General features: G+C 39.2%; 1 protein-coding gene across 10 annotated transcripts in view; it reads right to left on the reverse strand.

The window, feature by feature from the left end:
- LOC138749818 (uncharacterized) overlaps positions 1 to 12,011 on the reverse strand; it is an 85,900-nt gene that overhangs the window by 35,974 nt on the left and 37,915 nt on the right. For all 10 annotated transcript variants that reach the window (XR_011348875.1, XR_011348876.1, XM_069911723.1 and 7 more), the window contains 3 exons: positions 8,598 to 8,765; positions 4,370 to 4,463; positions 545 to 695 (listed from right to left, as the gene is read on the reverse strand). Coding sequence is in view for 8 of the 10 variants with exons in the window: in XM_069911723.1 (XP_069767824.1) it covers positions 545 to 695; positions 4,370 to 4,463; positions 8,598 to 8,765 (413 nt within the window). In the remaining 2 variants the exon portion in view is untranslated. The remainder of the gene's footprint in view (positions 1 to 544; positions 696 to 4,369; positions 4,464 to 8,597; positions 8,766 to 12,011) is intronic.

Raw genomic sequence — 12,011 nt, forward strand, 5'->3', positions numbered from 1 at the left:
GTTTACATTTGTTTATTTGTATAGAATTTTTTTGCACTATGAATAAGTGGTAATTCTGCCTGGCCCACAGGAAAAAGAATCTTAGGGTTGTATGTGATGCCATATGTGTATTCCGACAATAAATCTGAAAATGTTTCAATGAGAATCCCCCCTCATTCTCCTAAATTCCAATAAGATCAAGAGCTGTCAAAAGCAAACTTACTGCTTGCTACACATCCTTCATTTCAATAATTCTTTATTGGTTCAACTTTCCCATTAATTCCTACATCAGACCTGTGCATAGTTTGCCACTTTTCCAGCTCCACCGTCAAAATAGCAAGATGCCCATCAGAAATGCTAATCTACTAGTAGGTCACTGCTTGGATATATTGTTATGGGCATACCCTTTAGTTTCCGCTCTCCCCAAAATGAAAATCTAAAAAAAGCTGTTGCAAATGTATCCTATTCCCTCATAATTCCCAAAATTATCACATACATTTTTTGTTACACTTGATCTTAGCCAAAAGACCGAGAAGCAATCCATGGCACATTTTTTGTTCCTTACCTTGGTAATTGTTGCGTTGTCTGGAATATACTGTATTGCATCAATGTACAGATCAAAAGGCTCATTTACCATGGTTGGAACTGGTAATTCCACAGCTGGATTATGGGCAATCCATGGTACAGTTAGAATATGTTCATCAGAGGATAACAATCTGTTAAAATTAAACCATATCCCAGTTTATATTTATTGTCAGAATACATAAAGACCATCCTATTCACAATCAACATTCATGCACCTCCTCCGACTGGTGTAGATGGATGACAATCAGTATTGGGAACTCTCTACTGCTTTTTTCTTCTCTTCGTCAGGACTCTGAGCTACTGTAGACCCTCTATCATAACAAATTAATATTAGCAACTCCACACAACCTGGGGATCAAATCAGGTCTGGAGAGTTCAGTTCCTCATGGGGAATTGACTGGTTTGTAATTTTATCTTCTTAATCATGGGATTAAGTAGAGATGTATGAAAAAGATCATACTCTGTTATCTGCTATGATAACAAACACCTGATTTTTTTTTTTCCATTTTGAGTGATTATGTTGTGTGCTTAATTTAAATCTTATCATTACCATGGAAGACCACTGCAGTGGATAAAAGACAGTCCAAACCAATCAACTATTATTGGTCCAAAGGTACTTACATTTTGATTGCTACAATTCATTTTGTGAAACTGGCTTAATGATGATGAGTGGTCACCTTTACTACAACCAATTCTCTACTGCTCTGAAAATAACATTAGGAGATTATAAAGTTGCAAATTAGGGACCTGTTCAAAACAGCTCATTTATTAAAAGTATGTCACACAGTTTAGTCAAAACTCCTATCTCTGTGATACACCAAAGTGCTGGAGAAAGCTCAGGTCCAAAATGTTGGTTATATCCCTTTACTACCTATAGATGCTGCGTGACCTGGTTTTCCAGCATCTCGTGAATTGCACTACAATCACAGCATCTACAGAGTTTACTGTTTATCTTCTAACTCTGTAACTCAGTTTAATTGAAAAAAATTATCAAACTATTTTTTAAACAATTTTACATAGTTATCAAACTAATTTTTAAAGCATTTTACACAGTTCCTGATTCTGGCTTATTTATTGTAACGTTACCCTTCGTATATTGGCTAAGATGGCCCAAAGTGAATCAGCTCTCAGTGCTGAATTATCTGATCTAAAATCTGATGGGCAGCACAGTTAGTCAGTACCAGCAATCGGGTCTGGGGATCAAATCCCACAATGTCAGTTAGGAGTTTGTACGTTCTCCCCATGTCTGCGTGACTTCCCTCCTGATGCTCTGGTTTCCTCCCACTGTCAAAAATGCACGGGTGGGAGGGGGGTCATAGATCAATTGGGTGGCACGTGCTCATGGGCTGAAAGGGTTTGTTACCGAGCTGTATGTCTAAATTTTAAAAATTTAAATGTAAGGCAACAGAAGGAAAGGTGATCAACAGCTACTTTGACCTCAATAACCATGGGACAAGGAAGGAAAACAATTAAGGGAGACTCTCTGGTCCTTACCACAATCAAGTGACTCCACTATTAATGGATGTTTGTAAAAGCAAGTGGGGACAGGATCAGTATTGGCTCCTTCGATGAAATGAGTACCTGCTTTGACAAAGTATTGATATCTGTCATTGATATGGAACTCACAATAAGTTAATATCTTCAAAAAAATGCAGTTTACAGGGCTGGGGGATTGCAGATGGGATTGGGGGCTAGACATTGGTGGAAAACTGAGTTCTGTGACCTCTCAGTCTCAGCAGGATACCATGTTCAAGGGAAATGTACATCCAGGAGATAAATCTCTCGCTTTGGAAGCACAGAAATAATAGATTTATTGTGAGGTCCCAGTGGAGAGACTGCCTTCCTAATTCAGCTCCTTCCCTTTTACTGAATGGTTGACTGAAGCTGATCCATTAATTAGTCAATACACAGAGACGATTCTATTTTATAATAAACATGATAGCTACAATATACCATGTTATTAAATTAGGTTATTTTTAGTGTCTTGTCGAAAGTAATTCAAGGCTGTAATCAAATGCAAACTCAATTACAATGTTAAAATAATCTCTCACCCCTCCCCCAGCATTCACATAAAAACATAAATCTGTGAATTCACACGAGCCCGATATAGTAATTTATTCTGTGGGTGCTCTTCAGTGGCAAATAAGAGAAAGTATATACCTCTTTACAAGGGGATTATGTGCGGGTCTGTATGCTAGAATCAGTCACAAATACATCCTGACAGGAAGGTTTCAAATCTAGGCTCAACTCTGCCTATTCAAAACAATCTCACCCCAGGTGAGGAAATGATTCCAAATTATTTTACCTGCAGTGTTAATGAGCCACAGGTCTCTGATGTCTAATTGACAGCACTGTTATTGCACTAGCAATATGAAATGTGATTTCAAGTGCATACCTTAATTGACAAGATCTTTTAAGTTAGACAGTCAGTCAAGTTGATAAACAGGTATGAATTTATAGTCGTATTTTGCACATTTAGCTGGTGAACATTTGCTGTCATGCTATCTAGTAAGGGAACAATAGAATGACAGGAACAGTAAAACTAATGACAGATGCTGTCTTCTGGTCAGAAACTATCTCACTAATTAAAGTCTGGATTGGGAATTTTATCATTCCTGCTGGATTAACATATATATATGAAGGATATTTTTAAATGCCTGAAGTCTTCATTCAGGGGAAACGGTTTGTTGTGGGTAACATTCTGAAATAAATCCCATGATGTTTGCCAGACTCTGTATAATCCCCAGACAGTTTCACTTTGCACTGACATGTTACTTTTAATCAGTAGCTTGAATAAAGGGGGCTGCTCTACTCTAGCAGTCTGAAATAAAAGCAGAAAATGGTGGAGATACTCAGCACATTGGATCAAATCCATAGAGTGAGGTTTATTGCCTTTTCATGAGAATATATCACCAGGCCAACCTTAAATGTTCCTAGCTGGTGGAATGACCAGAAGGCTCTCAGCTCTGCACACCAGGACCATTTAAAGTCAGGGTCTGAATTACAGATCTCGATGCTTTCCAATTGTGAGGCGAGCTGTATACTATGTATGCAGTTTCAACAGACTCCTCAATTTTCCCAGCCACACTGTAAATTGGATCTGTGCCTGAGAGAAAAGTATTGCCTCTGACAGCTTGCATTTTTTTTGCTGCTTTCCCACAACTGTCTCATGATCTGAAACAATTTAATGTACAGCTTAATTACATGGACAATCTGCACTTTACTTGTCATCTCAGGCACACTGCTGTGAGTAGTAGGGGCTTGGGTCTTCTGCTGCAGAAGGAGAAGAATTGTTGGGGAAACCGTTAAATGATACCTGTGCACAATTTTTAAATTTAAAAGACATATATATGGATGGGAAGGGCTGAAAAGGATAAGGACCAAGTGCAGGCAAATGGGACTAGTCCAGAAAGTGTTCCATGCTGTAATATTCCATGATATATGTCATGCAGGTTATATATTATTGGCTGGAACTGCAGGTTATATTTGAGTTGAGGAAAAAGAAGTACACAGAAAGATGCACTATGCTTCCACAACTGCAGCCAACGATGATTCCCTGGTTGACTTAAATCTTGCTAATACTGTTCCCGCTCACGACTGCGGCACCACAAGACCATAAAATGGTGGAGCAGAAGTAGGCTATTCAGCCCATCGAGTCTGCTCTTCCATTCCATCGTGAGCTGATCGATTCTCCAAAACGTCTCCACTCCCCTGTCTTCTCCCCATAACCTTTGATACCCTGCCCTGAGGTATTGTTAATGTCAGTTCCATCTAATGTAGGTAATAGAAAATAATAGCAATTTACTTCTCGCCCTCTGTTTGCTGATCCTGATGCTTCTGCTTTTCCAGTAATGGATCATAAGCCGTTAGGGTGATTTCTGACCCCTGCTGGATGTGCTCTGCAGAAATATCAGACACACAATCAGACCTGGTCAACTTTTTCTTGTGATTGAAGAGCTTCATTTGATGATGAAGAGATTAGTGTTGACTATCTTGTACAATGTACATATGCTGAAATTCTTACTTGCTGCAACTGAACAGGTACTTGCATAGAAAACTACAATAATAAACTAATTGAACTAAAGGAGACAATAAATGCATAAGATAAATCACATCACCGTAATCTTCATGCTACCAAAATGATGCAGTAGTGCAGACAGCTCATAATAGTGAACCAAGAGGAGTCTGATAGCCATTGGAAAAAATCTGTTCTTGAACCTCGAGAGGCTGGTTTTCAGGTTTCTGTAACTTCTGCCCAAAGGTAGCAATGAGAAGAGGTTGTGGACCAGAGTGATGGGGGTCCTTTATGAAGTTGGCTGCCTCTTGAGGCAGCGGCTCACAGAGATGTCTGCAATGGATGGGAGGTCAGAGCCTGTGATGGACCTGGCTATGTTTACTACCTTCTGCAGCCCTCTGCGTCCATGGGCAGTCAAATTCCCAAACAAGGTTGTGATGCAATCAGTCAGTATACTTTCCACAGTGCAGCAGAAGTTAGAGTATCATTTCACCCCCTTTCCACTTACATCATAAACAATGAAAACACAAGGACATGACACCAGCTGATCATTGATTGACAGGTAGGATATAAAGAGAAGTGCTAAAGGGAATGTAAAGTCTGATTCCTTTAGATCTATACTTGGGTTTTACATGCTACAGGTTAACAACTGAGATGAAAGAACATAAACTATGTCAAAGACAACAACAGTAAGGTAGTCTAAATGAGTAGAATAAGGGCCTCACTTAATCTTTCATGGGATTTGGAGGATTTTGGAGATTTAGCTTTGGTGGTAGCTTTTAAATGCTTTCAGTTTTCTGCCTAATGGTAGTTGATATGACAGAAGCTCTTAGGAGGGTCAGGAATCAGGTGCTGCTCAGATGACCATGAGATTCGTGCCAGGTCTGAGAAGCTGATCTTCAATGTTTTCAGCCAACAGATTGAGAGTGATGGGGAGTTTCATCATCAATTTCCCTTCCACGAGAGGAGTCACGTGATGGAGTAGTGGCCGGACGGTGAACTCCAGCCCTCTCCAGAAAAGTCGGGAAAAACAAGAGAAAACACAAAGGCACAGAAATAAAAGTTACAGAAAAGTGAGTATAAAGGTGGAAAGAAGATGGCGACAAAAAAAGAAAAGTCGAAAGCAACGGTAAGAAGAGAGGAAGAGAAGACAAAGGAGGAAAAAGGTGAAGGCCTTACCTGTCCGAAGAGGCCCGCTGCGGAGAGAGAAACCCGCTCCCTCAGGTCGGTAAATAATGGACTACAAAAATGGCTCGCAGAGCCGAACAAAAGTGCGCAACCGCGCATGCGCGAAGTTTCGCGCATGCGCGATGCGAATGAAAAAAAAACACACCGACGGGAGGGGGGACCAGCTGGGGAGTCGATCTCCACAGCCGGCAACGACAGCTGCAGAACACCTGCAGCAAGAAGAGACCACAGAAGACAATAGAAACAAGATAGAAGAGGAGGAAAGGGCAGCAAAGAAACAACAGATGGCCAACCCAGAGGAAGAAGAAGAGGAAGAGTATGGTGAAATAGAAGAAGAAAAGAGAGGCAAGGTAAAGGATATACTTGCTCTTATTAGAGGATACATGGAATCATTTAGAGAATGGCAAACACAGGAATTTAAGGATTTAAGAAAAAGAATAAACAACACAGAAGAGAAAATAAATAAAATGGAGATGACCTTAACAGAAATGGGAAAGAAAATGGACAAGATGGAAGAGCGGGCAGTAGCAGCAGAAATGGAGGTAGAAGACTTAAAAAAGAAATTGGAGGAATCTAATAAAAAAACTAAAGAGACACAAGAACTACTAGCTCAAAAAATAGATACAATGGAAAACCATAACAGAAGAAATAACATAAAGATAGTGGGCCTTAAGGAAGATGAAGAAGGCAAGAATATGAGGGAGTTTATAAAAGAGTGGATCCCTAAGACCCTAGGATGTCCAGAACTACAGCATGAAATGGAAATAGAAAGGGCACATAGAGTATTGGCCTCTAAACCACAACCACAACAAAAACCAAGATCTATTGTAGTAAAATTCCTAAGATATACTACAAGAGAAAAGGTACTGGAGAAGACAATGGAAAAAGTAAGAGAGGGCAACAAACCACTGGAGTATAAAGGACAAAAAATCTTCATTTATCCAGATATAAGTTTTGAACTCCTAAAGAAGAGAAAAGAGTTCAATACAGCAAAGGCGATTTTATGGAAGAAAGGGTATAAATTTATACTAAAGCATCCAGCGGTATTGAAAATATTTATTCCAGGACAACAAAACAGACTATTCGCGGATCCAGAAGAAGCACGAAAATTTGCAGAACAATTACAAAAATAGACTGAGGGAGGAAGACGGGTAATGAGAGTTAAAATGATCACGACTGATATGTATGTGGGTAAAGACAAAAATAGACTGAGGGATGAAGACGGGTAATGAGAGTAAAAATGATCACGATTGATATGTATGCAGGTAAAGAGGTATAAGAGTGAATAGAGACAATGAGCATACATGAATGTATCTGTACTTAGAGGAAAATATGGATAGTATAGACAAGAATTAATAAGGGAAGGTAATGGAATAGAGAGAATAAGGAGGGAATTAAAAGAGGGACCTTTGTGACATATGAAAAGTGAAATCTTTTCTGGGGGAGGCGGGGTGGGGGGAAATAGCGGTCACTGCAAAATCAGTTGACGCTTGCGAGTGGATTCGCAAATCCAAATGGAGAGGGGAGATGTGGTTGTCCGACAAGGGATAAAGGACAACTCAGGAGGTGAAGGGGAGATTGGGGATAAATAAGATAGAAATAGGAGAATAAGGAAAATGTTAGATGTTGTAGGAATGTTGTCTTATAAAGAGTTGAAAATAAGAAAACAGAAATGGAAAAGGAGGAAAGGTAATGATGGAAAAACGGAAAGAGAAGATAAACAAAATATAAAAGGGCTACGCTGAACTATATGTCTTTAAATATTAATGGAATACATAACCAAATTAAAAGGAAGAAACTACCAAATTTAAATGAATAAATGTATTCCATTAGAAAAAATAACATATTGGTTAAGAAATAACATTGAAATATTCGAACAAGTATAGGAGCCTTACATTAAATACAATAGCGAAAACCTACCGGGGACAAACATTACCTAAGTTGATGGAAGGAGAAGGAAAGAAAAGAATGGACTCAGTAGAATTTCTGGTGTAATTTGGTTGAATGACAACATTGTCTGACTGGCTTAATGCAACCTAGATTGTATACCTAAAATGGATGAGAGGGGGGGGTGGGGGGGTGGTTTGGGAGGAAAGGGGGGGGGGGGAGAAAAAGTCACTGTATATGTGTGAAAAGAAATAGTGTATATCATGGCTAATGTGATTTATGGTGTGAAAAATAAAAAAAATTTAAAAAAAAAAAAAAAAAAAAAAAAATTTCCCTTCCACAAAGAGGAGGTTCCTGAAATCCACGCCTTCTAGAATCTGGCACTAAACCTTCATCATTCTAGGAGACCGTCGGCATGGTTAGCGCAAAGCTATCACAGCATCAGGGTCTATAAAGAGTTTGTAAGTTTTCCCTCTGTCTGCGTGGGTTTCCTCCGGGTGTTCTGGTTTCCTCACATTGTCCAAAATGTACCGGGGATTGTAGGTTAATTGGGTGTAATTGGGCGGCACAGGCTTGTGGGCCGAAAGGGCCTGCTATCGTACTGTATGTCTACATTTTTTTTTTAAATCATTCATCTGGCAGACGGAGTCACTGACCTCCAAACAAGACCCAGTAAAGTCCAAAGATCAAGACCCCTAATTATTTGGTTTTAGGGTGGACTTTATGGCTCTTCTGTGGTCTGCGAATAAACTACATCGGCACTCTGCCTGAATCACTTTGGCACCATTGTAAGTTCTTGTGCACTTTGACAGTAACAGAGATATTGTTTGAAATTAGTTAAGATCTTGCTTATTCCACACATAATCATTCAGTGATATGGAGAAGAACAAATTTATTTGGATAATTAAATACTTAATCTATTTTTTAAATTATTTTGAATTACCTGAATTGCAGTAAGATGGAGCTCCAGCAATAATATTGTCAGGGACTTTTCCTGGATGCAATATAATGCCCACGGACTGTGGTTGAGGTGCCCAGACTAACCCAGATGCTGTGGTTTTCTGATGAAATAAGTCTATTGTAACCCAGCCCAACGATATTGGTATAAAATCTATCAGGAAACAATTTATTTTGAGTATTTTTGCAAGTGAACAAGATAATGCACAAGAGATAAGTTGCAAAATTATTAGAATCAGATCAGACTTGCATCTTACATATCCAATGTGATATATTTAAAGGATTTCAGCAGAAATATTCAATCAATTTTATTGCACTTGCTTTTGTACAAGTTTAATTTGCACCTTTTTTAATTTCAAGGACCAGCTTTTAATTCCACAATCAGAAATATCAAATTAAAATCTCCCCAAATAAAAAAAAGATAAAATGATACCAAAAGTCTAATTCCTATGTAATCTCTGAAATTAGAATCCTATTTCACAGCATGGAAACAGGCCCTTCAATCCAACTTGTCCATTCTGACTTAGCTGTTAATCCAATCAAGTCCTATTTGACAGTGTTCCCTCGAAACCTTTCCATGTATGGGTCTCAATGCCTTTGAACACTGCAACTATATCTGCCTCTATCCTTCCCCTGGCATTTCACATACCCATCATCCTCTGTGTGAATATGATGCACTTCAGATCAATTTTAAATCATTCCCCTTTCACCTTAAATCTATGCTCTCTAGTTTTAGAACTCTGCTATCCAGATAAAAAGATGATGAATAGGGAAGTGCAGAGAGACCGAGGGGTACTTGTACATCAGTCTCTGAAGGTGAGCATGCAGGTACAGCAGGCGGTTAAAAAGGCAAATGGTATGTTGGCCTTCATATCAAGAGGGTTTGAGTCTAGGAACAAGGATACCTTACTGCAGCTGTACAGGGCCTTGGTGAGACCCCACCTGGAGTACTGTGTGCAGTTTTGGTCACCTTATCTAAGGAAGGATGTTCTTGCAATGGAGGGAGTGCAGGCTGATCCCTGGAATGGCAGGAATGACTTAGGAGGAAAGATTGCGCAAATTGGTATTGTACTCGCTGGAGTTTAGAAGATTGAGAGGGGATCTCATAGAGACCTATAAAATTCTGGCAGGACTGGACAGAATGGATGCAGATGGGATGTTTCCAAGGATGGGAAAATCCAGAACCCAGGGCCATGGTTTGAGGATAATAGGCAAACCATTTAGGACCGAGATGAGGAGGAATTTCTTGACCCAGAGGGTGGTGAATCTGTGGAATTCATTGCCACAGAGGGCAGTAGAGGCAGGTTCATTAAATCTATTTAAGAGGGAATTAGATCTATTTCTTCAGTATAAGGGTATTAAAGGTTACGGAGAGAAGGCGGAGACGGGGTACTGAACTTTAAGATCAGCCATGATCTCGTTGAATGGCGGAACAGGCTCGAAGGGCCGAATGTCCTACTCCTGTTCCTATCTTCTAAGTCCATGTTTACCTTGTCTATACTCTTCATGATTTTATGCATTTCATTTAGGTCACTCTTCATTCTTTTGGCTCCAGGGAAAACATTTCTATCCTCTCTTTTAACTTGTCCTCCAACATCCTCAACATTTTTTTTTACTCTTTCTTGCTTAATAACATCCTTCCTCCAATCAGGCAACCAGATCATATACAATACTCCAGATGTGGAATCACCAATGTATTGTACGGTTATAACATGATGTCATGACACCTGTACTCAATGAAGGTCAATGTGCCAAGTTCCTTTTTCACCATCCTGTTTACCTCTGTAGCCACTTTCAGGGAATGATGTAGCTGCATCCCTATTTCTGCACAATATTCCAGAGCTTTATCATTTACTGTGCCAGCCATAGTTTGCTTGACCAAAATGCATCATCTCACATTTATCCAAATTAAATTCCATCTGCCATTTCTTGTTCCACATCCCGAGTTGGTGGGAGATCCTATTGTAAAGTTAGACAACTTCTCGGCACTGACTTCTGTTCCATCGATTTTAGTGTCATCAGCATGTTAACCATAAGTGACAGACAACAGTGGACCCAGCATTGATCCCTGCATACACATTTGGTCATGGGCCTCCAGTTAGACAAACACCCCTCCACTACCACTCTCTGCCTCCTTTCACCAGGCCAAATTTGAATGCTTTTAGCTAGCTCACCATTCACCGTTATCTAACCTTCTGGACCAGTCTAACACATGGGACAAATTACAAGGGTCAATGTTCACTGCCCTCCCCTTGTTAAGCCTCTTGACCTCTTATCACTGCCTTATTTTTGCAGCCCTTCTTAAATAAAGGCAGAACATCAGCCACTCTCCAGCTTTCCTTTTCCTCACATGTGGCTAACAATGATAGAAATATCTCTGCCATGGCCTCAGCATTTTTCCATTGCTTTCCACAATGTGTGAGGATACAACTTGGTCAGACCCTGAGAATGTATCTTCCTTAACAAGCTTTAAGATTTCTAGCATCTCCTCTTTATATGGTCCAATACATTATTATACATTCACCACAGTTCTTTAGCTTCCATGATCTTCTCCATAGTAAATACAGATGAGAAATATTAAATTAAGATCTCACCAATCTCCTGTGGCTCACACATGGATCTTTAAGTGGACCTATTCTCTCCCAAGTTACCCTTTTGCATAAATATACTGATAGAATCTCTTAGGATTTTCCTTTCTATTGTACCTCAAAAGATATCCCTTGAAGAACTTCCATTTGTATAACACTTTTCATGACCTCAAAACATTCCAATGTGTTTTACTGCCAAGCACTTATTTTTAACATATACTGTAGTTGTAAAACTCACATTGAAAATCAATATAGGGCTGCCTGTGAAGGTTTTGTTTTAACCTTTAGAAAGCAGAACTTGAACTATATTTAGAATATTTTGTTCAGTTTTGTTTGCCACAGTGGATATGCACTAATTAGAGATTGTACAGAAACTCAAGCAAACCTAAATATAAAGATGTTACATTACAAGAAAAAATACTCAAGTTCAAGATGTAGATATTATTTAAAAGAAAGGGCAATGAACCATTTTTAAATGTAAAGTAAATTTGAGCATTAGAATCATATTCCATGCAAAATAACAGAAACAAGGAAAGGACATTCAAAAAATCAGGCAGTACATTCAAATGAAAAAGATGAATCTTTAGAATCACCTACCTGAAAGTGCTATGTGTGGTCAGTCACTTGGTATACTCAAAGCTGAAATGATAGATTTTTTTTATACCTTAAGTAAATCAAGGGATTTGGGGACCAAACAGAAAAGTGGATCTCAGCTCTGGATCACCTCGAAAACAGCAATTCATATATACGACTGCTCTTCACCGACTACAGTTTGGCCTTCAATACCATTATTTCCTCAGTGCTGTTCAAGA

Source organism: Narcine bancroftii, chromosome 14 (assembly GCF_036971445.1).
Source record: "Narcine bancroftii isolate sNarBan1 chromosome 14, sNarBan1.hap1, whole genome shotgun sequence".
Classification (NCBI taxonomy): Eukaryota; Metazoa; Chordata; class Chondrichthyes; order Torpediniformes; family Narcinidae; genus Narcine; species Narcine bancroftii.